At 47.1% G+C, this 26454-nt stretch overlaps 1 protein-coding gene across 3 annotated transcripts in view; it reads right to left on the bottom strand.

Moving 5' to 3' along the window:
• Window positions 1-26454, bottom strand: part of LOC142590225 (BAI1-associated protein 3-like) — a 517523-nt gene that overhangs the window by 200408 nt on the left and 290661 nt on the right. For all 3 annotated transcript variants that reach the window (XM_075702152.1, XM_075702153.1, XM_075702154.1), the window contains exon 3: window positions 3630-3717. In XM_075702152.1, the coding sequence (XP_075558267.1) occupies window positions 3630-3717 (88 nt within the window). The remainder of the gene's footprint in view (window positions 1-3629; window positions 3718-26454) is intronic.

Raw genomic sequence — 26454 nt, 5'->3', positions numbered from 1 at the left:
CTTCACAAAAACCTTAATTCAACCACGCACAAAATAGTTAACCTAACGCGCCTGCAGACTCTAATGCTTCCCACATTTCCGCCAAATTTTCATCTCGGTCGCACTTATAGGTCTCCCTAGACAGCGGGCTAGATTCTGCTCAGATTCTTAAAACGCGCTAGTAACGTTTACAGCAAACTCTGTAAATAACCCTAAGACTTCGATATTTGTCGCCACACCAAGCACAACTTTGCCCTTACTTTCTCCAATTATAAACAATGAACGTTGTTTAGATCAGCAAGGACTCCGGGAAAGGGTTCTAGAAATCTGGTATATTGCACATAAATTCAAAGATGAAGATGATTCAGTTTATTGTTTAGAAAACTCTTAATTAGGCCAGGAACGTTCCCCACAGAACAGCGCGGTTTTGACGGGGACAGCAGGGAGAACGACACGGACGAGCCCTGACTTGCAGCTCTTACAATAAAATGCAAATAAGCATTTACCCTGCAAGTATGGCTTACCAACTCGTCCAAACGTCCATTTTAACGAGTTCCCCACACGTCGCCCATAGTGCCCCCCCCCACCCCATATTTTTTTCGAACGAATGTGGACTTGGTCAAACGGGTGTTTAACTGGGCTAGATGGTTCATTCCTTGAGGATTGTAGCAGCAGAACTAAGGAACCTATTGTCACGTGCCATTTTTCTCTGGACATTAGGGAAGAGCGTTTAACTGCTGCGTGATGTTTTCGAGTATTCGTTTAAGCAATGTTTTCACGAGAACTGCAATTTCCTCCCCCCCCCCAGACACACTAACTTCGCATTCATTTAGGCCATAATGTTCCTCACATTTTTAATGAGATTTGATATCCGTAGAAGTTACAGTTCTCACAATAAAGTGGGCTGCATGCTGCGTCATTCGTAAAGCACGCTCGAAATTCTCCGGACCACCTCCGTACGCAGTGTACTGCAAAGACCGTAATCAACCGGCAAGATATTAACTTTGCCTACACGTCATCCATACTACGACCCTTATTTTCCCTAACTGTAAACAAGGTGACTCGTTTACCACAAAGAGTACAGCGACCGAACTTTCTATGAACCTCGCATAACGCATCGAAATAGGAAGAAAACGAGGATTTCGTAGTTATTTCAAAAAATTAATATTTAAGCCCGAAACGTTAAGCATTCACACATGTTCCCGCTAACGTGGCCCCTACTTCCACCTAATATGAACTCGGTGTCACGTACAGTTCTCTCTCGAGACTGGGAAGCATAGCGTTTACCTGCCGTGTAACGCTTTCGAGAACTTGCCTAGGGTTTTTTTTTTTTCTTTTCGAGCAGACCCTCAATCATCTGACGCTTCCGAAGAATTTTTCGCACCCCACCCACTGCATGCGTGGGCGTTTCAATTCCTTCAAAACGGTATTTTCGTCGCACGTCCAGACTTCTTTCAATATATCAGGCAAACTTCCTACGCGGTTAACAAAACACGCTTGTAAAGCTCTGACACGCTCGTATATATTTTTGCCGCAATGACTGCAGATAACCTACACAGTTGAAACTTTCACTAATGGCCATCCATAATATGGCCCTGTTATCTCTAAGCATAGAAACTTCTCCGCGAAATGGGCCTGCATGCTTATATTTAGTCTCGTACTGACGTTATGCCGCGTGGCAACCCAAGTGAATAAAGAAAAGCCACAGGATTGCTGCCCTTCTTTTGGCTCTCCCAGGGCATCAGCGAAGCCCATTGTAAGCGCTTCGTATAACTCCTCTCAACAGGCAGAAAACATGCCTTTATCCATTTTCATTTGGCCCCCCGCCCCCTTATCATGTCTCTCCCCCCTCATTCCTCTAAATGTAAGATTCATGAACGACGCAGTTATTTCAGAACACCGTGAAAACACGCATGAACGTTTCCGAGCACTTCTATATAGGCGCACAATAAGCTGCTTCTCCGCTGGTTCGCTCTCCCACTCAATTATGTGGCCGCCATCTGCGGTGTGGCGGGGAAAATTTCCACAAAAGCACAGTCGACACGACGGAGGTAACAGCAGTCACTCAAGGCGCACCACAAACTGTCATAGGCGACATCGGGCAGAGCAATCAATTCCCTAAATGTTCCTGAACACGTAAATTGCCCTGAACACAAGCCCTATCTCTACCCTACCCTACCCTACCCAACGACGCAGCGCCACCGATGGTCTGACTATAGACAGTGCGCGCCGGCTCTGCGCACAGCGTACAGTTGAGTCGGCCATTCCGATCAATTCAGCGAACCAATGAGATCCCCAGTGGCAAGCCACGTGACGATTACCCTAGGCAACGCAACGCGCGCCGAGTCGAAATAACGCAAGAAGCATTGTTTGACGCTGCAAAATTTCGGCAACGGCGACCCTGGACTAGGCCTGCGGTCGTTACCCGTTCGGAACGGCTCCTGCAAAAATGTTGCACTTCGGGTTCCGTTCCAAGATCGCGAAAGAAATTACCCGTTCGGTTTGATTCTGTTTGTCTTTTCGTTGTTTTTTTTTTCATTTTTGGATCGGTTCGACAACCTACTTATCACGCTTCTGTGCTCGTTGGCGTGCGCGGAAGGTGCAATGCCTCACTACGCAGCGCCCATACAGAAAAGCCCAATTCGTTCGTAATTTCCAAATAGGGCAATAATAGTTTATTGATTTTTTGTTGACTTTCCATTTAGTGCACTCAGTTGATTTATTTTATTTATTATAACCTCAAAAGGTACGGGGGGACGCGAAGGCGTTAGATACTGCAGGGGCTGTAAGAAGGTGGTACGACTTATACGAAAGTAAACACCACTTGCAGAAGAGAAATGCGATATGGATGCATGAATAACGCTTTGTTACTATGTAATCATTGAAATTAAAACATAGTCAAATAATATAAAAGTGAACACAAGAAATGGTTAGTTAATAAGCCGATAGTAACACTCGTTTCAATCCGAAGAAGCAGGATTCGGGGCAAGGTGTTGTTAACAGCAGGTAATGTTGACGATGACCTGATGAGATACATCAATTACCTGTATCTCGTTTTTTAAGATCTATACACATACGAATATACATTTAATTTCTTTTAAAATGTTTTTCCTAAGGAGCAACTGACAGCGATGTATTTCAGATTTAGGTTTGTTAATCGCGTCTTTTTTGGTTGAATCAATCAATAATTATTACCACGAACTCATGGACTTAGTTGTAGAGTTACTGATTGTGTTTTGGAAGTGGTGCTACATAACTAGTTAGCAGCAGTAACAGCAACTAGTATCAACAGCGATAGTAGTGCAGTAGTAGTAAGTAGTCGCCTATTAGTAGTAGTAGCAGTAATAGTAAGTAGCAGTAAGCAAGCATAAATCAGGACAACAGTTAACAGTCGTTAACAAAAAATGATTTCGTGATCGCAAATATTCATTTATAAGTATAAAATTATTCATTCACTCCTTCTTTACATCAATAAAAAAACTAGCTTTACCGTGACTGTTGTTTACCGGCGGCTATTTCCATCCATTCCAACCTCGCAAAGTGCGCTGATCGCATCAAATCTTACGCACGAAGCATTCGCCACGGCGTCCTATAAGCCCTTGTGCTATCCACTTTATCACACCGTAAATCATAGCAATGCGACTACTCACCTCTCGTGATGCCTGCAGGCGCCGATTCTCCTGCTTCCACGAGAGGGCGGTGAAGTCTTCGAAGAAGCCGCCGTCCGAATCTTGGACCCTGCGCAAGTGACGGAGAAAGATTCTTTAGCGGATGATTGAAACGCTTGCCTCGTCACACGCCTTGTATGCTACTCCATGGGCAAAGGTGACGTATAGAATCGCTCCAGAGAGAGAGAGAGAGAGAGAGAGAGGTTAACCGAAAGATGTAATCTTGAAGCGATCGACAGTGGTCGAACAAGGGACGACTCAAGCTGCAGCCAACGTTTCGACGAAGGTTCCTTTCTTTTGTCATGACGTTATGACGGCCAGTGTCTTCTACTCCACAAAACGTTCGATCTCTTGGATTCCAGATCATTCACGGTGACGAAAATACTCGAATCGTGGCCACGCGACTCACGAACCCATGGAGAGCGATAGGTCTATTACTGCATCTGCTGAGATCGACCAAAGTGAGTGGGCAAACTCTAGCTTTGACGCGTATCTCCAGACGAAACGACACTCCAGGTCTTTTCGCTCCCATCTTTCTTTCTTTTCATCCCTCAAACGCTTTTTTTTTTCACTGCGTAGAACCGCAAACCGGAGGACGAGCGGCTGGTTGACCTCCCTACCGTTCCATCACGTAATTTCTCTCCTTGTCCCTGCTCGCTGAAACCCTAGCGCCAGCTTGTTCGACCTTGTTCGAGCTTGATCGACGTTGTTCGACCACAGTTGACGAAAGCACTCGGTCATTCAGAGTAACCACACACAGAACGTAAGCAACACACAGTAGCAGATTGACTGGAGTGTCTCGTTAAGGACACTGTCCCGGAGCAAACCTAAAGACTCTATCATTGCAGACGATTATCAACGCTCCTCCAAGGTGACAACGTGCGGTACACATCAGATGAGCTGCCACGTAAATTTGAAACAGATCTGAGACGCAAAACGTGCGCGGACGCGAAAAACGTCTTACGACTTATTTCATATGACACAGCCAATATGAAAGCTTTAGCGTTCTTTCATGTCCTCGGTACTAGGCCACGTTATAGCCGTTTCGTAGTAACTACTCTGCAATGAATTTCTCACTCCTTAGTGCGCACTGATGACACGAGCTTGCAAAGCGGCCGGAGGAATGGGAAAAGGTATTGGAGTGTTTTACACAAAAAAAATAATAATATTAAGCTACGCGGTTCGCTGCATTGTCGGTGAGAAAAAATACAACTAGCATGGTTCAGGATATGACGACGTAGTACAGTAACGATATAACAGTATTTAAAAATATTTTACACCAACACAAATTCATAACATTTGTGGCGAGTTTAACTTTTGCAACCTCTGTCGTAACCCACGTCGTAACCTACACGCACAACCCCCATGCGTAACTCTCTCGCTTACGATTTTGAGTATGTTTAGCCTTGCGAAAGCAGGGTGTTTGGTTCCGCTGATTTTTCAGGACGAATTTTCTTGACGTAGCAAAAAAAAAAATTTGACTCACGTTTTTGTAGCTTTTCAATCATTTGTGTTTAAAAGGTCTCGTTGCTGTTCTCGAAGCCGCCTACGACCACAGTAGGATTATAAAAGAAAATCATAACATTGTTTCTAAACTCTATTTCGTAGTTGTGGCTGAAAAAAAATCAAGCATTTCAAAAAAACGGCAACCTTAACATCGAGAAAACAGCCCGAATGCCACATAGCCAATTTATAAAGCTAGAAAATTCGGAAAGCGTACGCTTCTAGCAAACACGTACCCTTACATTCTCCTATGTTACTCCTAACTACTTAAATGCACCAACTTTAAAAGAAGAACTGCCGCAAGTCATTGACATTGTGATATTCCAATAAAGAGTAAACTCGTTCACATTTCTTTTTTTTTTCAAACAACAGAGCAGCAAGAGCCAGTCGTTCGTTTTGCTCCGTGACTGGGTCACTAAGGCCATCCAATTATTCCTAGAAAATTCACATTCACCAGCCGAGCTCAACTTCAAGACATCTCCCAGGAATCCGCATGCACTACCGTCTTGCGTGAGTTGACTCCAGACTAGGTGCTGAAAATTTCCTAATATCACCCCGCCACCAAATCCTCCACGTCCTTCGAGCTCATGCCCTTTCCCTTGCCTCCCACTCCCCCGCTTCTTGTAATCTAACAAACCGCCACTTATCAATTCTGCACATAAACTTCATTCCTTGATCATTAACCCCTCTGAAACATTAGCTAAGTGCGTTTGCTCACACAGCAATAAATCGCACCGCCCTCCGAACAGGTGAACCGATGTGGCGTTACGGCAACGCGCATAATCTACACAACACAAAGCTGCCCTTACAAGAAGCCATTTTCAGTTTCTCTTGAAGTATTTAGAATAGGGCAATTGGACTGCCACTTCATTTTGACAGATCTTTGGTAACGGTAAATTCACATCATTCTGTCGAATGAATAAGCAATACCTCTCCCATAAGACCCACACACGGCTAGGCTCGTACGCTCTGTTTCATACACATAAGTAGGCCACGCTGCGAAATCTAGCGAGAATTCACTCAATGATCCCGTTCGAGACCATTAAAAAAAAGGTAGTCCGACACATGTGAAAGAGAGGTATGGGTACGCCTCGTGCAATTCGACGCAACATTAAGGCTCGCACTTTCCTGACGCAAAATATGGCGCGCTTCCTGCATGAAAGGCGTCGCGAACCCGAACCTGTATTACCACGGAGCGAAGCGGAGTGACACGCGTCTACGACCAGTGGCCGCAGCGCAGCGCTTGCGCTCGCGACCAAAACATAGTGCGTCGCATACCGGAAGCGACGAAGGCTCCGGAATGAGATGCGACTTCACGCAACCTTACGGTCAACGATATGCATGTTTTAATAGATCTGAAGTAAGTTATTTCGCACGAAGCGTCGCGGATCAAAAGGAAACAACTGCGCTGGTAACGGCTAGGAGTGGCACTTCTATGGCCGCACTACTTGCATGGGCTCCGCGGCGTTTCCCGCTATGCGTGAAACAGAGCGTAGATGTCTCCAATCTGGGCTGCCAAATCAACGCCCACGATCGGAGGAAATGCAATCGGCGGGATATAACGTTCGTTTGCTCTAACCAGGGTTTATTCGGAATTGTCACACATAATCGGCGTCGCAATCCTTCTCCGAGCCGAGAGCTCCGTTTAGCTGATAAGCCCGCGGGCAAGCTAAACCTAATCTGCAACAAAGAGCCGCTTTCTTAAGTGACCCGACGTTTCTCAGCCGCCCACTTCGAATTGTCTATCTAAAGAACTATATGGGCGCCGAAAAGAACCAAAACAAATGCGGGGGGGGGCGAGGGGAAGAAGTAAGACGAACGCGTGTCGTGGTTTATTAAATTAAAGGTCCGCCTGCAGGCATTGACGGCGCTCCGCGTCTTCTCGTGATCGACTCAAGCGCATTCTGCGAAAAGACTGTGATTCTTTTGTTGTGTTTGCCTACGAAGGCTTAGATCAAAGGAGCCCGGACCGAAAGGTGCGTGTGAAGCCAGAATTTCGACCGTGAAGTGCAAATTGCGTATTGAACGCATTATATATGCGCATAATAATGTTCCTCGACACTAGCCCTGTCTGTAGGCACGTGGACGCAGGTCTTGATCTGTTCGGCTTTTCTTTTATCTTTTATTTCTTCTTTCTTCTTTTTCTTCCCCCCCCCCCCCCCCAAGGAATAGGAATGATTTCCTCACGTTTCCTCAGCGCTATAGCTTTGCGCAAGACACCCAGCCTAACTGCCTCTTTATGTGTACAGTTGGTTTTTTTTTTTTAATCCTCGCTTCGTCGATGCCAAATGTCGGCAACAAAAGAAAAATCGAATACGGCCTTTTGCTTGGAACACCGCCGTTTCTTTAGCTGTTCGTCATATTCGTTCTTTTACTTTCTGTTGTTCGTTATTGCGGGTAGAGGTGTCTATGTAGCGCGGTCTCCGTGAAATATTCAGTGAGAACAGAACAAGCGCAGCTTTCTACGTAACAAGTCGTAATAGGATGTGGGAATATCGATGCTCATGGCCAGCGCGATTTGGCACGTGTCATTTCGTGCAGACGCTAGATCACCCCATAATCGCGTGCGCTTAGTAACTTACAATTTTTTTTTTTTTACTAGCTGTTACTTTACGGTCCTCATCGACGCTCATCACTAGATTTCAATCGGCCGCCTCGTTATTTCAATATCCCAAGACCGTACGCAATGTATCCGTATCTTGGTACTTCCCTCGGCTGAAAGTGCTCGCTAAAGAAAGACAGAAAACAAAACGGCTACCAAGAAACCTACGCCAAGGAAGATGTCCACAGTTTCGAAGAAAGCCAGCCGAAGCCAAACGAACAAAGGCGACACCTTGTTGCTGCGTCGCGATTGCGGCTGCTGCTTATTAATGCCATCTTCAGCTCGTCGTTTCTGAGCACTCTGGAGCGCTCTCGCGAGCGGCGTTGTCTTCCGCTGGTTGAAATAGGGTGCGCGCCCTGCGTTCGGCTGGTTCATCTCTATTGCTCTCCTCCATCTTGGAGCGCTCCGAGGCGCTCCGAGCCCTGTCGTCGGAGCAGTCGTCGAGATTGAAACGTCATCGCAGCGCCGCGTCGCTGCTGTTGGCGACGGCCCACCGTAACCTTGGCAACCTAGGCCACTGCATGCTGGCGCCTCGACGAACGTTCGTCCCGCCGGCACGTCCGCCGGTTTTTCCGGCAGCGCCGGGAGCTTTGGATAGGCGAAACATCGGACGTTGGCAGTAGTCACGTGGTTTCGCATCAGCAATTTCCTCCTCCGAGAGCGAGTCGCACGTTCGGCTTGCGCGCTTGTCCCCTACCTTTGAGCTCGGGAAACGACCGATCTACCCGACCCTGCTTCGGGGCGTACAGGCGACCAGTCGAAGATACCATTAATGTTAGCGTCTTCAGACATTTTTAGGAGCGATCGAACAGATAAGACAGCGAACATTCGGGAAGTACGCAATTTCTTTCACGGTTGCTAAGAAAAAAAAGCTTGCATTGTTTACTGCCTGCGTTCTTCGGCTGGAAGATAACGACGATGACAGCGTGACAACAAACGAATTAGCCGCGCGAGAGACGCGATCATTACAGTCATTGCACAGCTATTGATTACAACAATCGCAGCGAAACTGACACCACCGAAGAGCTGGGAAAGGGTCTTATCAAGTGAGCGATAAGAACACTTTGTAAGACCAATGACACGCGTGTACGATTTACCAACAAGACAAAGAATAAAAACGGGAAAAGTAAGAACAACGCACTCAAGTACATTTATAAGAACACACAAAAAGCAAAAGCTCACCCCTAAATTTGTTAACGCGAACGATTGAGTGGTTAAAGCCCCATAGACGAAAGTCACTGTACAGGACAGAGTTATCTACTGTATCTCTTATCTTTAACTTTTCTTTTTTGTTTTCGCCGTTCGAGAACTGCCAGCGGTAGGAAACAAAGAAACATAAACAGAACGAAACGTAGCACAGCAAAGAGTAATTTCGCCCTAAGCTGCTAAGCTGGTATATAATTTCGATCTGATGTCGAAGAGAAAGACAAGATTTAAAAAAGAAGATATAACCTGGTACAGTGTCACTTTACACGGACCCTGGCAGATGAATATACAGCGACAAAGCTTCGGACCATGCCTCATGTGTTCCTTTGTCCACCGAGCATTTTTGTTTAGTTTGTGTTATATTTTGCCCTAAATGCAGTCCGCTTGTGAGCCTAGGAGATATCCTTAATGGAAGGCGGCGGTAAAGCGGCTTGTGTTTATGCTACGTCCCATCTGCTCGAAACCAATTTAAAATTTCGATACGTTGTATTGCGTTACCAACCTCACCGTACTCTTTTTTATTTTATCGCTGTCAACCTACGAGATCTTTACATTTTTTTCGCACGGAGTAATCCAAACACCACCATACTATGGTATCTTTTCTTTCTCTTCTCCAGGAAGTCTGTTATCCCAGGCGCTTTTTTTTTTCATTTTCACTGCTATAGCTTTCCAGTCGGATTAGGAAAGTTGATGTACCGTATAGCCTTTCACTTCTTTTTCCTTCGAAATGGGATCGTAACTCTGTTTAAAAACGGTGCCCACGTCTGTTTTATACTCTGTTTTTTCTACTGAGTATCGTCTGCTCGCTGCCGTCTGTCGCCCACTCGATCCTCCCCCCCCCCTTCCCCCCTTCACAATCCACACCATCTTTCCTGCCTTCGTAAACGTCGAAGCACGCGGAATTAATTGCCTGTGTCGACGCGCAACGAAATCCGCCCATTTGCTTGCGACGTCGCGTTCGTGCTTGTAATAAGTCCGCGAGATGGATGCCCAATCCATCTCAGCAGTTTTACGTGCATTGCATTTCTTCTTTTATTTTATTTTACTGCTTTTTTTTTACTTCCGCATCGGCCGCAGATACGCCTATATCACTGTCACCTTTCCTCCCATTTGGTAATTTCTGGTGCACCCACCCTATATTTATGTTTCGTTTTCTTTTTTCTTGTTCTGTTCCACTTCTTTCCCAATAACCACCGCCGTCACTTCAACTCTGGCCGATCCATTTACGCGCACGTTATTTCTGTACAGTGGCCAGTGTACTTTCTCACTGCCTCTCCTCTCGCCTCCGCCGTAATGTTCTCTTCAGGTGCGCACGCACCTGATCAGCTGCAGATTCCGATATCCTATGCTAGCGCCTGTACAACCACGTGCTCTCCTTCTCTTCCTCCTCTACCTCCTCTCTCTCTTTCACACACACACACACATTTCTTCTCGCGAAGCAGACTTTAAGAACGAGATCGCATGTCCTGATGGCCCCCGAACACTCATGAATTATGGGCAGCGCTTAATAACTGCTTATTCTCCCGTTCACTTTAATCATCATCGACCTCGCCCAGTTTAGCAAACGTATTTTATCCCGATGCAAGTAAACACCACGGCGCGAGAATAAGAACCCTCTGACATAAATTAAAAGAAGGTAACCGACGAAAAAAAAAGAAAAGAAGAACGATAATAATAAGCCTGATGTCCCAATGGGATACACGAATGGCAACAGGCGGCTTTGTAGGCCCGCATGACTCAGCGAATTGAAAAGTCCGCGCGCGTCGGAAGGTCAAAGATGTGGCTGCCTATTTTAGACGAGGATTTGGAACGGTGAATGAAAAACAAAAATGAGTCGATCGCTAAATTTAGCGGCACGCATGCTGGGGAAAAAAAGAAAAGCCGGCCAGACACGCCCCCATCTGCTTTATTTTTTCAATCATATTACCACCAGATTGGTGGCCTATCCCCCATAGTGGGTTTGTGCCATTCATTGAGGCTTCGTCATCATCATCGTCATCTGCTTGCGACAGACATCACTGTAAAATAATTTACACCCTTAAAAGTGAAAAAGGGTGTAAATGTGTCTACAACTCACACCCTTAGGGTGTTATTTATGTAACGGACACCTCAACGGTGTGAGTTATAGACACATTCACACCATTTTTCACTTTTAAGGGTGTAAATTATTTTAGTGTGCGCGTGCTTATTCGGTTGTGACGCTCGCACACGGCGACCGATTTTAGCAGGAGCTACGGCGACCGACGAGCATCGTCAACTACTAACAAGTAAAGCCTTTTCCTGTGCAGAATTGTAGCATAAAAAGGAATCATGTTAAACTGTATCCGTGTAGTGTAAGGTTACTTGTATTTCACGCATTGGAAACGATAACGAGACTGCCAGCGGCTTGTCCTCCAAATTAACTTGGTGCAACAGGTAAAAAAGAAATGACGCGAGTTAGAGTGAATCTCTACAGCTGTTATATACATGGGATATTATACAGAAAATCAGACAAATTTTGTTTAGACAAATTTGTCCCTGATTTTCTGTATAATATCCCATGCATATAACAGCTGTAAAGATTCACTTCAACTCGCGTTATCATATATATATATATATATATATATATATATATATACACAGTGAACTCTCACTTGAGTGAACTTCAAGGGACCGCAGGAAATACTTCACTTAACTGAAAGTTCACTAAACTGAATATTCACTAGACCAACATAAGACATGGCATACAGAGTCAAAAGTTTGAAGTGCTATTCATGGATCAAAACACATGACATCCATAGTGTTAGAAATGTGTCAAATGGAATTTGTACTTATCAACAAGTACAAGGTTCATAACAGTTATAATGCTGCCTTTCTCACTTAGAAAAAAATCTGTAATCTTCTCTTGCACTTGTACTTTTAAAGCACAGGAAATAACAAAACTGTCCAAAGAGTCAATGTTTTTGTACACTTCTTCTGGCACAGCTTGCTGTTGAGACACAGTGTCTCTCAACTTTCCAGTGTACCCTACAACCTCAGCTAGAGTTATAGGGCTTGAAACTGGCTCGGCAGTTGCCTCTTCTTCGTCTCTTCTTTGTCTTCTTCGCCTCTTTTTCGAAAGAGACGACGACCATGCCAAGACTAACCGGTCGGAAAAAAACACACCACGTGGTTTGTGGTGTGACAAATCGCCGTTTTGTACTGGCGGCGTTGTAAGCCAGCGATGTTACTAGGTTCATGACCTCCGAGATTACATGCTTGCTCGTTTTGTGTGGGCGATCTCGGAGGCCCTGCTTCGTTGCCGTTCATTTTCCACGCCGCCATTTTGCCCCAGGGGCGCTGTAGTGCCAGCGACGTTACATTGCCGCTGGAGCGGCGGTTTGATGAGGGCAGGCATCGGTTCTGATCGTAAAAATAAGCCTTGGTCCTCTGAGCGAGTTCGTTAAACTGAAATATTGACTGTTCCGAAATTCGTTTAAGTGAAACATTTTTGCATAGAATCTATAAGAAAACTGCCGGAGATTTTTAAAAAGTTCGTTATTCTGAAATATTCGATAAACTGACGTTCGTACAACTGAGAGTTTACTGTATATATATACATCGCGAGTACGTAGTGCCGCAAATACATATATAAGCTTGATAATCCCCTTTGTCTATGTCAATTGCTGCATATTTTATATTAGAAAGTATTAGATCATTTTCCCCTCCTATTTGTAAACCGTTTGCGTTCCTAGATGTTCATCGCACATTTAGAGCTCGGTAAGAGATGATGCATAATGACGATGGACGATGATCATAATGATAATCATTATGACGCTTTTCGCACTCAAATGCGCTAACGTCACACGTCAAGGCGGCGCTTCCAGCGCCACTGCATCAGGGGGCCGCCTCCCTACGCAAGTCTACGCTTGAGCGTGACATCGAAGGCTAAGCCACAGGTTCCCACGTGACGTATTGCCCGAAAACGCAGGCGACACTGCGTTCTTTGGTCGCCAAGCACTACGACGCTAAATTCACCGGCTGCAAACCTACCGTCTTAAGTCGCGGCGCGGGGTTTTGTACAAGAGCGAATCGCCGGGCATAAGTCACGCCGAACAGTGGATCGGTCGACCCCGTTTAGCAAGCCAAGACGAAAGATTTGCCGCGCTCGGAGGCAGAGCGACCAATCGCTGCTCCCTCTGGCGGCGGCGAACAAGCGGCAAAGCCGCCGTCACCCCTCTCCCTCTCCACCCTCAGATATATCCGGTCGAGAACGCGAGACGAGATAATCCGAGCCCGCAGCCGGGACTCTGCAAGCCGGGCGGGTAATTGGCCTATGCGAAGTGGCCCAGCCGCAGGGCGGATAATGTAATGTCTGAGCGAAGCTCTGTTCACCAGCCCGCGTGTAATTCCCCGGGACTTCTGGTCGGGCCCAGCCGAGCAAAGTGCGGCGTGATGCCCCCCAACTCGCCTTCCACGTTTATGTTTTCTTTCCGTCTCTCTCGCGTCTCGTTTCTTGTTTTCTTTTTTTCGTGATATCAAAGCTTTCGGTTGCAGCGTAAACAAGCTTAGCGGATCGATGAGACGCGTATGATATTGTTTTTAATGCGGTTTTAAGACGAGGAGGCGAGGAGCCCGCCGCGAATATCTTCAGTCACGTCGCCAAGTTATCGGGCTTCTCCGTTTCATTTTTTTTTTCCTTCCTTGCTCCATTCGTTCATTCCCGCCTGCGCTCCGTCTTTCTTTCATTCGTTAGTTTACTTTGTCATCTTTTCTTTTTCCAGTTCTGCTTCCATGTCTCCGCTACCTTACAGTGTTCCCACAACAACGATAAGCTGCCAGGACTATGGGCCTACTTCGCACTGCCAACTACGAAACTGCGCACTGCCTCTGTTGGACAACTACATAGCTTACCCGCATTATACGGCTTACCAGTCTCTCATGTTAAATTGAAGCCACCAACTGCCTCTTCTTGCATTCTCTGGCTGTTGGCTGCACGTGAGTATGATTCGTGAAATATTTCGCACAGGACGAGTTCGGTTTCCTGAGTAGTGCGTGCGATAGACGCTCGAAGATTGCTCATTTGAGCTAGTGGGCTTGAACGTCGACACAGTCAACAAACAGCGCAGGTAGCGGGACTACGAGAAAAAGTTTCGCTCAAACAGTGTCTGGAGTCTAGAAATGCTCATCGTCTGGTTGTGGGAATGCGAAGCATTGAAGACATTGCGGGAAGCGCACAGAGCCGTGGAAGCAGCTAACCGTTAAGCCACAGTTGGTCTGACATGTTGACGGGAAAACTAAGCGCTAATACATTAGTCGAAGAACACGCATAAACAGACGACTGTTCCTCGTCTGATCCGCGTGTCCTTGTCCAATTTATTGGCGCTTAGTTTTCGGCTCAACAAACCACAGATGTGACGTCGCTTGTAGTCTGAGCACAGCCACGGACTAACGTCAAAGAGACACTCGACTCAGTCTGGAGCGTCGCGGGTGAAAATTGTACACTGAGCCATTCTAAGCGTCAGTTTCCTTATCAACTTAAAACGCCTACACCTATAATTTAACTGTATTTTTCCCTGTCTCTCTCTCTTTCTATCTCGGTCTCTGCGGTCAATAACCTGCACCCCACGACGGCAGGACTAAGTGTGACACGCACGCGCTACATGTACAAGTCGTAGTACATATCCGTAGCTTTCAAGCTTGAATACGCGATTGCGCTGAGATAGAGAGAGGGGTGTTTCCCGGTGAAGACGTGTCCAAGTTTTCCGCACGCTCTATTCGCCAACGTTCGCTAAACAAGAACAGCGTTCCTCTCAGAAGACCAGTCGAATGCTTCGGCTAAACCGATTTCCCACGGTGCGCGGGATCCGCTTGACCTTCTTTTTAGCACCCCCTCTCCATTCGGTCACCCTACGTATATACGCGCCTACGTACACCACAAAACTAACATCAAACCGTGCGCGTGTACGGCTCACGGGCTTCATGCTGAACTGGCCGGCGTTTTCTACACGGTAACAATAAAATTCAAACAGCGCTAAACGAACGGGACCAGAACGAGGAGGAGACAAGCACGGCGCTGAACTTACGACTGATTTATTTGAAGTAAGAAGTCACGACTACACGATTCTACACGTTTCTACACGACTCGCTCCACCCACGCACAGAGCAGCATCGTGGTTGTTCCGTACAAAACGTTGCGGAAATCGTGTTACCGGCTTCGCAAAGTATACGCTACGCTCGAGCTAAAGCTTTGACAGAGGGGGCCAGGGGTTGGGAGAGGAGGGAGTGGGGGGGGGGGCGAGATTCTGTCGGTGACTGTCGCCGTGCGCGGCGCGCAGTACTGAACAGGCCAGGCGTTTACACTTGCCCGTCGAGATGTTAAACGTGATCCCGAAACTATACCACCGCTGCGTACCTGTATACACGTAGAATTCCGCTCGATTTCTCGCCGCCGTGACAGCCACGCGGGGCCTGCGCTGTCGCGCGTGCACGTGGCCTTCTGCGTCGGTTGTCCCGACGCCAGCGCGCGTTTTGTGTTCGTCGCGCCGTCAGAGTTTCGCGGTGCCTGCGACAGAAATGCGCCCGCGCGAGGGGCCCGGCGCGAGAGTGGAGAGAGCCATCAATTTCACGCGCACGCATGTGGTTCCGTGCTCGCTCCGTTTTTTTTTTTTTTTTTTTGTTTCATAAAAACGTTTCGAAACTTTCAGAACCACGCTTCCCAGAACGCGTTTCGTTTTTTTCTCGTTTCTGTTTTTTTTTTTCCCTGCTGTAGAACGATTCCGTCGCGTTTGGAGAGAAAGAAACACCTCATCTTGAAAACGTGGTGACTCGCACTTCATTCGATGACGTGCGTAGGCAAGGAGGAGCAAGATGTCTTTTAGAATTCTGCGAGGCCAGAAACAATCCGGGGATTACGTGCAATAGGAGACGGCGCCTTTCGAAGGATTTCCGCGCCTGACACGCGCAGGGAAGAATGGACTTTGTCTCCGCAAAGCTCTTTTTTTTTTTTTGCACGCTCCAGCGAGTCGCCGAGACACCCTCAAGAGCGTCGCCATGAAGAACAGCGTATGAAGTATGATAACTGATTAGCGCTCACTCTTTTGGCTGATTGATGACTTTATTCAGTCAGCCGCTAAATTGTCCGATAATTGAACTACGCTTTGACTCATTCATTCGTTAATTCATGTGTACGTTTATTATTACTTTTTATTTATTTATTCATTCGTCCGTTCATTCAATTGTTCACTAAATTCATTCGTTGAATCATTCGTCCATTCATTCACTCCTTCACTCACTCTCTAGTCCATTCGTTGACCCACTCGTCCGTTCATTAGCTCACTCGTTCCTACACTCATACATTCGTTCACTCACTTGTTCATTCGTTCACCCATTCATTCATTCATTCATTCATTTGTTGGCTCATTTAGCCTCTCGCACAATCATGCCATCATTGTTGTGGTCGTTCGCTCGTTCATTTCGGCGTCGTGGAAGGTGGCATACTTCTTTTGGCCACTCCCTTTTCCGAAGGTGCATCCACGGGCTTTTCTTTTTTTTTTTGCCACATTCAGCCCTCGTCCAAACGCGGCCTCAGAAGCCGAGACGTCGTCCCGAGAAGCGGAACACGTCACAGCCTACGAGTCCCCACGGTCACGGTCGTTCCGATTCGAGCACAAGCAGGTTAAACGCACTCCATATCGGTAACTGTCCGAAAGTGCGCGCAATCATTGCATTCCAGCAGTAACTAACACGCGGGGCAGAAACCTGGGGGGTCAACAAAGAAGCGCGAGAAGAAATTGAAAGGTCAAACCACATGTATACGCTCGGCGGCGCGCGAAAGCTCGCGTCCACGCGCCCCACGCTTGCGCATATGGTGCAGGACAGATCGTACAGCTTCAAGCTGGGCGCAAGCCCAGTGGGCTTCTCCAGACAAATATCGGTGCTCGGGCTGCCGCACAGAACTGCGAAACGACGTCGACCAAAGCGAAGATAGTGAGCCAAGTGCGCGCATGCTGGCGCGCGTCTTGTAGGTTCAAACCGCCATTACTCGCGGGGCGCGGCAAACGCTAGACGCGTGGGGGCGAGCTTTCGCGCGCCGGCAAGCGTACGTGTAGTTTCGGCCTCAAGCACCGCGAAAAGAAGCGTTTCAACGCAAAACGCGAGGAATGAAGACCGTGGTGTTGATCAGCTCTTTCAGGGTCGTGTCTTTCTTTCTCTTTTTCGTGCATAACACGAATTTATTAGTTAATTTATGCTTAAGCAGAAATTAATGAAACGATACCGATAATGGTCAATGCTGTCTCGGTGTGGCCCTCACATTCCTATCTGACAAACGGAATGCCATAGGAAACGCGGCGCCACAGAAGCCTGGAAACGTACCGGTACGCTAGTGACCCTGCGTAGGTTTAAAAGCTAACGGAGGTAGCCGATATTAATATGAGGTACCGGAGCTGCAAAGGCCATGCACGCTTCCTTCGATTAACACCCAGCGCTCGCTACATTCCTGTCAGGAACACTATATGTCAAGCTGATACGCGCATTCTGCTGGTAACCTGAAATTAGCGGGAGCGAAGCATTAAAGAAGGGAGACACACGCAAAGGAGATGACGATTGTTGTTACGCTCCCAAAGGGTGCAAATCTTCATTACAGTACGCAGTTGTCCGTACTTCCCCTTTCCTTTATGTATCAAAATAATGTTGGCACTCTTCCAGTTCTCTGCGACCCTTCAAGTCGTGCGGCATAGGGTAGAAAGGGCCGGAAGCTTTTCACACATGGCATCTTACCCACTGTTGAATAAATCGACTATAAATAAATTTTCTTCTGCCGCTTTTTCCCAGGTCATCTCTCGCATTGACCTTCTAGCTGCATCGCTAGTTATAGAAGGAGCCTCTCTATCCGGTTCTTCAGTACTTCTAATGAAGGTAGCGTGGCTGTTCTAGGTACTCTACAAATTACTATAGAATTATTCCGCTCTTTCTGAAATTCCTAATGACACTGCCCAGTCTACCTCTCAATGCCTACACTTTGGCTTGTCCTATGCCAAGTTTCTTTCTCACTGTTTTCAGGTAGCGTCCATCTTTTACTGCTTCCTGAGTCTTTCTCGGGTTAAAATTTCGAATATCGCTTATTTTCTCCTTGTTGATTAGTTTTGACAGTTCCGAGAATTCTATCTGATTTCTTGAGTTGGACACTTTCGTTCTTTGTCGTTTTTTTTATTAGGTTCTTTGTTACTTGGGGAGAGCTTGCCTATACCGGTTTCCTTGGTGCCTTACCTCCCACTTCAATTGCTGCCTCACAAGCCAGCCTAGTTACGGTTTCATTCATTGCTTCTATGTCATGTTCATGTCTATGTGCTAAGACTGCATATTTCTTGCAAGTGCCAACCTGAATTGGTCTGCTTTTACCCAGGTTGGCCTCTTTCTTCTGGACAAATTTTACTCTTTTTCTCTTCAAATTGAGGTGAATCCTAGCCCTCACTGACCTGTGATCACTGCACTTTACCCTACCTATCACTTCTACATCCTGTACTGTGCTGGGATCAGCAGAAAGCATGAAGTCAATTTCATTTCTTGTTTCACCATTAGGGCTTTTCCAGGTCCACTTTCTGTTGCTACGCTTCCTGAAAAAGGTATTCATTATTCGAAGCTTATTCCTTTCTGCGAATCCTACCAGCATCTCTCCTTTAGCATTCCTAGAATCGACGTCGTATTTGCCAATAGCTTGTTCACCAGCCTGCTTTTTGCCCACTTTTGCATTGAAGTCGCCCATTACTTCAGTATACTGAGTTTGAACTTGTCTCATCGCAAATTCAATATCTTCATAAAACTCATCATCGTGACTGGATGTTGGAGCGTAGGCTTGTACTACTTTAATATATACCTCTTATTAGGTTGATTACGACTACAACTACCCTCTGACTAATGCTGTAGAACTCGTCAATCTTGCCCTCTATGCCCTTATGTTTTAGGAATCCTAACCCGTATTGCTTCTTATCTAGGGGAGCTCTATAGCAAAGGACATGTCCGTGATTCAGCAATGTATAAGCCTCACCAGTTCTTCTAATCTCGCTAAGGCCGATGATATCCCAATTAATGTCTGATAGTTCCTCAAAGAGTCCTGCTAAGAGAGCGTCACTCGAGAGGGTTCGGGTGTTAAACGTTGCAAGGGTCAGTTTCCATTGGCGGCATGTCCGGACCCATAGATCCTTAGCACGCTCTTACAGGTCTGACTGCCACCTTGGCCAGGTGCTCCGCAGCTGCTGGGGGCTGAGGGCCATTGGATAATTGAGTGTGTCATTTGGGAGACAGTGGCCGAATGCTGCACCAGCGAGGCCAACTCCTGTTCTGGTGAGTGAGTGTCTTGTTGAAACTTAGTGGGCCTTCCTAATTTGGTTGTACCTGGATTAGTATAGGCCCACTCGCTCTCGGCATCTTTTGCCAGTGACAGGCTTCACAACAAGCCTACAGATGTTGTGCACTGGAGGAGGTGAATTTCAATCTCACCATCGTAAAATAAAAAGAAAAAAACCTTATGGAGGGATCCGAACTTCCGACCATGGCAACCGAGCATTTGACATAGCTCAGTCAGATAACACCATAGGCGGCGAGGCTACCTTATCGCCGACAAGTACAACCGAGAGGGCCCTACATGCCTAAAAGCTTTTTTGATTTATACGCGATAGGTGTGTTTGGCCTCGGTTCTGGCCTCGTAGTTCTGGAATCGCACGTGCGCAGACGGCCGTGTGCTCGGCTACGCAAACCATACAGGCGTACCGACGACTATTTACAGTTGCGAATATATGCTCGTTATTACCGTCTGATTATTTAATTTATGTCAGTGCGGCAGATACGGACGAGGTGGTCGTCTTGAGAAAGGTCGGACACAGTAACAAGGATAAAAGACGGCATCGAAAGACACACCACTTTTGCGTATTTCTTGCGTGTACCTTTCTCTTCTTCCTGCAGCCCCCCCCCCCTTCTTTCTTTTTTTATCTGTATGCTGTTACTCTATAGACTGTCACGACGTTCATCTCGCGAAACGCTTACCAAAAGTCAGCGATACACAAGAGAACAATTTGTAACAACGATCTCAGGTTTCACGCAGAAGAGAAGGAAAAGGGAAAAATACAACTATTATTATTATAACCCAAATTGCGTTCAGTCGCTGCAAAAGGTCCGTGGACTGAGAGAGAGAGACAGCAGCGAGAGCTGCGGGGGGGTCTCTGTGGATTCCTTGATTTTTTCGCGCGGGAATGCTTCGTCGTTTCTCGTGCACTTTTCGCTCTTGCGCAACAAAAGCCTGTCCTCTACGTATACATCTTGCTTTCTTTGTTGCTGTCTCTGTGCTTCATGTATGCGCATATTTCTTCTTTCACGGCTCAGAAACGACGATGCAACAGCGATATTGCGAAGCCAGCTCGAGTTCCAGTGGGAGGGAACAAACAAACGAAAAACAAAAGCCGTTGGAAATGCGCAGTCACCTAAAAGCACGACATCTGCTGGTGCTGCATGGGGCAACCGCAATATGCGAATCCACTGCGTTATGTACACCGTGTATGCCGCATTTACCCACATGTAAGGCGATGCGAGTGTAATATTATCTAGAGGTAGCAACGCATCTTGGCACACAATATTTTCGCACACAAGTTTATATATTGTAGAGAACACACTGAAAGACATGGGGTTGAAATGCTCGGCAGCCAAATCAGAACTCTTGGTCATTAAACATCGCAGGAAAGGTCGTAAACCAAGAGGTTACAGTATTCCGGCAGGTGAGCCAAGAGTGTGCTTATACATTCATGAAGGGTCCGCAATAAGGCTAGTTGAAAAAATCAAGGTTCTTGGGTATCACATACACGGAAACAATGCTAACTATAAAACAATACAACATATCTCGAATGAAACAGATGAAGCCATTAAGTTACTAAGGAGAATTACCAACAGACAGAGAGGCTTAGGAGAAGACAGCTCTTTGAGGCTAATACACACCTTTCCTTTCTGTCACTTCACTTATGTGGCTGGGTTATTCAAATGGAAGCAGGCAGAACTTAACAAACTTACTGTGAGGCTCAGGAAGCTTGTTGAAGTAGCCCTAGGGATACCCAGTAACGCTGCAACCGACAAACTCATGAGTCTAGGGGTGCGCAACACAATGGAAGAAATCGTGGAGGCCCAACTGCTAGCGCAACACGAAAGATTGACAAAATCACAAGCTGGGAGGAACATATTACAGGCGATAGCTACGGAACTGAATACATCAAGGAGCCCAATAGAGGCTGACGTAGAATTAAGGACCGACGTTAGGAACAAGAGCAGAACCAACCCTCTCCCCAGAAACATGCATCCAGAGTATAATATCGAAAGGAGAAAGGCAAGAGCTAAAGCACTCCTGTAGGAAATAGAGCAGCACAACCAACTGGCAGGTATAGTTGATGCTGCCTGGGTGAAAAATAAACAAGCATATAAGGCCATTGTCTCAAATTATCAAGGGAAGGTGCAAGACGCTATCACTATTTTTACCAAGGACCCCATGGTGGCGGAACAAGCGGCAATTGCTCTAGCCATCAGGACTAATAAGTGGGCCTGCATTTACAGTGATTCGAAATCCGCTATAAAGTGTTTTGATAAAGGCTATGCAGCTGGAGTTGCAGCTAAACTTTTTGAAAAGATTGGGATTATGAGAACTGAAATCCGATGGTTTCCTGCGAACATGGGGAAAGTGGACGAGACTCAGATAAACCTCAATGCGGTTGCTCATGACTTGGCACGAGGACTTGAGGAATGCAGTGGACATAAGGATAGGCTGATGACGATGATGATTACGATGACGCCGACGCGACTACGGGTCATGACAGGGACAGTTGCCGCGTGAAGTCTTCTATGCAGTAAAGCGCATACCATGCCCATCGAGTTGCAAATGGCGATTATCAAAATATAATGCTGCTTCTAGTCTCTAGAGTAAGTCTCCAGGAGCTTTGCTAGAGTAAGTTTATCTAGGCCACTTAGTCACAGGTAAACCGGAGTATGAGAAGTAAATCTGCAAATGAGCAAAAAGAATTGAAGCTCCCACCTGCAGTGGGAGCTCCAATCACTTTTTTGCCAAGTCATAAATGGTAGCTTTCCGCTTTCATTGAAGCGAAAAACGCCCAGTCACTGCGTTCTTTCAAGCGGCACCGGCGGTGTGACCGAAAACCTCACTCAAAATGTGCAGGTCGAATCCTAGACTTCAATTTTTTTTTCTTTGCGGCGGACAATGGACATCAGAACAACCAGCAAGGGGGGGGGGGGTGAATTTAATTAATTTAATATTTGGGGTTTTACGTGCCAAAACCACTTTCTGATTATGAGGCACGCCGTAGTGGAGGACTCCGGAAATTTTGACCACCTGGGTTTCTTTAACGTGCACCTAAATCTAAGCACACGGGTGTTTTCGCATTTCGCCCCCATCGAAATGCGGCCGCCGTGGCCGGGATTCGATCCCGCGACCTCGTGCTCAGCAACCGAACACCATAGCCACTGAGCAACCACGGCGGGTAAGGGGGGAGGTGAGTAAGTCTACAACGGCTATCGCTGTAAAAACGAAACTTCGCCAAGGACGGCAACTGCGATTAAACCTCCGCAAGGTGCAGTCTTCAGCCGGGGAGCTCTCTGAAAGGTTAAGCGCTTAGCACTTCGAGCGAGGTTTAACGCTCCGCAAAGATCCATGGAGTGTTGGCGTCTGCGCACGCATCTCAGAGGACGCAGAAACCTGTAGACAGTTCTATCATTCGCTTACACGAACCACCTGCGTACGCTACATTACGTCAGGTTCAACGTGCGCATGCGCGGAGCGCTACCAACGATGTTGTAGGTTGCGTGGTCGTGCATACGCAGTTAGCGTGGCCAGCGTGACAATACGACTGCGTCAAGGTCACCCGTCTGAGTCAGAATTGGACCTTGTTTACTGGTCTTCATCGCGGGCAACAAAACACAAATACTCAAATAATCTTCGCATAGTCTTACGTCTCTTGGCCGACCAAGTGTTCGGTACGTTTTCTTTCCCTTTTCTCGTTATCATTGAGGTAAGCCGTCTGCTCTGACCCTCCCAGGCCTAACAAAATACGCGGCCTTTGGCACAAAACGGTTTGGCTTCTAGATACGAGGTGACGTCACCACGCCATGTGAAACGACTAAAATTCTCATCGAGGAGATGCCCATAGTGCAGGCGCAGTTATTTTGCATGCGCGTACAGGAAAACCCGAAATGCTATACCAAAGCTGTCCAATACCGCAGCGGATAAAAAAAAAGAAAACGTTCGAGCGAGCGCGGTGCATTACATCGGCTTATATTCGAGTAGACACGGTACACGTCTTCGCACACGTTACGACAAAAACGGAAATAAGAAATCGTGCAAGAGGGCGCCCGAAGAGTCGGCGCTGCATATTAATAATGAAAGATCCCCCTTCTTCGCCAACGAGAAATGCCCCCAAGAGGGAAGGGAGGGGGTCAAGTAGGTTATAAAAAAAAACGAAAGGGACAATAAAGCCCCTTCAAGCGACACCCACCTCTCCCTTACATCGCTTTCTCATTTCCCAGAGAATGAGCGAGAGGGGGTGGAGGGGGAGGGGGCGACACAGCATTAGCCGCGAATGCGTCGGCGTCGGCTGTCTCAAGCGTACTTGAGAAGGCCGCGTTCATTAGGCCCCCTCGCTTTATTATTCAATTGCCCGGTGAAAATTTCTTCTGTGTTGCCTTTCCCGCAATGCACTGCTTCCTCCACCGCCAACATTACATGCGCCGTGTCGTTATAGATGTGGTGCACGCAGTGGTTCTCACTAATTAATGGCCAATTCCCAAGGCTGCCCTCTCTTTTCCTGGGAATTTCGTGAGTACGCGCTCGCGAACGACTTTTGATGTTTTACATAGTTTCGGATTCTTCTTTCTGCCGTAATTTTACGCCCTTCTTCACCCAGAGCGGGCGTGCAAGTGGGGCTGGGATTTAGGAGGACTCGATAACGGCGCCGCGAGCATTGTGCTAGCTTCTGAACTCGAATCGACGTGATTTGCAATTAAAAACCAAAATAAACGAATACGCACGCGTTATCACAGTCGCTTACGAAGTGGTTCCTATTTGTATAAAGCGCTGCGATAAGTAGAGAAGATGGGAGAAAGAGTCCAGACAGAAAATTGAGTGGGACGAATTACTTCTTTCTATTTTTGCTTTTTTTTTCTTGTTGCTGTGTTTTTTTTTCTATTTGTCAGTGTGCGCTATGTGTACGCTTCAACATAAGACTTAAGGTTATATATCTCGAAAGCGGCGATGCAACTTACAAAAAGAAGAAAAGACGAAAAAGAGCTGCAAGCTTATGTGACTTTTCAGAATCACTGCCAAATTTACAGCGAAGTTCTTCCTTTCGAGTGCCTGTTACAGTATTCCTTTCTTTTTTTTTTTTTCAGATGCCGCTAATAAGGGTACGCGACTGAAAGTTACTTAGTACATGATTCAGAACATGGCCTCCCACTCTTTACAGATTTAAACACCGAGCATTATTTATACTTCTTCGAGAACACCAGAGGAACGCAAGTGGAAGACTTCCCGAGCGCTTTTAATCGCGCTATCAGCTTTGTAGTACGAAAAATGGCTTTCATACGACGCGTTCAGAAATAAGACCAGTACAGTCGAATAGGTCCGTCAGAAGGTTCAACGAATGAAAAACAAAAGTTATAAAAGCGCTATTCGCGGAGCCCTTTGCGCATGCATCTGCAGCCGTGCATGGCTTAATAGTTGCTTCGTACCTCATTAAGTATGAAATGCTTGTAGCTCCCGTTGTCGGTGACCTTCAAGTGACCTTGAGCCAAAAGCCAGAGCCAATACCGAGTTATTCAAACGTGAACATCCGTGCAAGTTGCGAGAAGAAAACGAGATCATCCGGGCAACCAGCCAAAACTTTAAAACGTGCGGTCTCTGGCACCCAACCCTTTGCACAGGATCGCATTACGCACGCTAGTTACTGCCCAAATAAGTTGCAAGAAATACTACTTCCGAGTTCTTCCTAATGTTCGTTCACAATATCACTCAAGTTGCAACTTCTAGCACGCTGAAGGGTTATTTGTCATTTCCAATGGCTACGTTCAAAACGCAGACACAGGGCGCCATGCACTTTATTGTCCTCTTTTGGCGCTGAGCGATGAACGCCAGCGGTCCGTGAGTTCCGCGGCACGAGTTTTGCGTCGCCTCGAGAGATGGCGCCACTCTGCGTGGCGCCTCCTTCAGGCGCTTCTACCCGACACGGTGGCTTAGCGGTTACGGTGTTGCGCTCCTGAGCACAAGGTCGCGGGCTCAAATCCCGGCCGCGGCGGCAGCACTTCGACAGAGGCGAAATGCAAAAACGCCAATTTCCCGTGAATTCGGGGCACGCTAAACATCCCTGGTCAAAATTAGTCCGGAGTGGCCCAGTGTGTAGCGTGCCTCCTCATAATCAAATCGCGGTTCTGGCGCGTAAAACCGCAGAATTCAGTTCATTCTTTTTGTAGCTGGGCAGTGCATGCACTCTGTCTCCCTGGCGTCCTTCGCTGCCTGCCGTGCTGCTTTCATCCGGTTCTCCTCTAGCTGGGCAGAGCCCATGTGGACCAGTGCACAGTACGGTGTGGTGAGGCGTGCCGTTTTGAACGTGCACTACGCTCATTTTAAGATTGTGGCTAGTGTCCTACCCCACCACTCTGCTTTGCCGGATGCCATTTCATGCTTTGAATCTACTCTCGATTACGGGAGAGCCAGTAATTTTTCATATCCATGCATGTGCCGAGAAAGAAATCTCTGAAGCACGTAATGGAGTGCAGGCAGGAGAGCTTCGCGAAACGAAAGGGCGACAAACTTATGCTCGACGAAGAGTTCCCCTCGACCGTGTCCCATCATCGCGCCAGTGAATACGTAAAAGTCTTGATGCGAAGAATTGCCTTCTGTCTGTCTGTCTGTATATAGTCGCTAGCGGGCGCATTTCGTTCAGGGGTTCGAGGGGGAGGGGATAGGTGCGGGAGATGGGTAGGCGAAGAAACGCTCGTTTCAAGTTTTTCCCTTCTCTCCCTCATCTATGCTCTGCGCCACACTCTTCGCGTTCTGTCGCCCTCTCAACGTTTCTCCCCCAACGAGAGGACCACCGCGTTTGCAAACTGCATACGCGGAAGATGAACGACCATGAAATCCGGCGAATGCGCCAAGAACAGCCATTGGCCTAAAACTCACTGACCCGCCGTGGTTGCTCAGTGGCTATGGTGTTGGGCTGCTGAGCACGAGGTCGCGGGACCGAATCCCGGCCACGGCGGCCGCATTTCGATGGGGGCGAAATGCGAAAACACCCGTGTGCTTAGATTTAGGCGCACGTTAAAGAACCCCAGGTGGTCAAAATTTCCGGAGTCCTCCACTACGCCGTGCCTCATAATCAGAAAGTGGTTTTGGCACGTAAAACCCCAAATATTATTATTATTAAAACTCGCTAGAAACACGACACAAACGCTATAACAACTGATATAATCGCATAAACGGATTCTTGGCGGTCTCTCCAA

This window comes from Dermacentor variabilis, chromosome 8 (genome assembly GCF_050947875.1).
Source record: "Dermacentor variabilis isolate Ectoservices chromosome 8, ASM5094787v1, whole genome shotgun sequence".
In the NCBI taxonomy this organism is placed as follows: Eukaryota; Metazoa; Arthropoda; class Arachnida; order Ixodida; family Ixodidae; genus Dermacentor; species Dermacentor variabilis.
The sequence above is the reverse complement of the archived record's forward strand: the minus strand, read 5'-3'. Positions and strand labels throughout refer to the sequence as shown.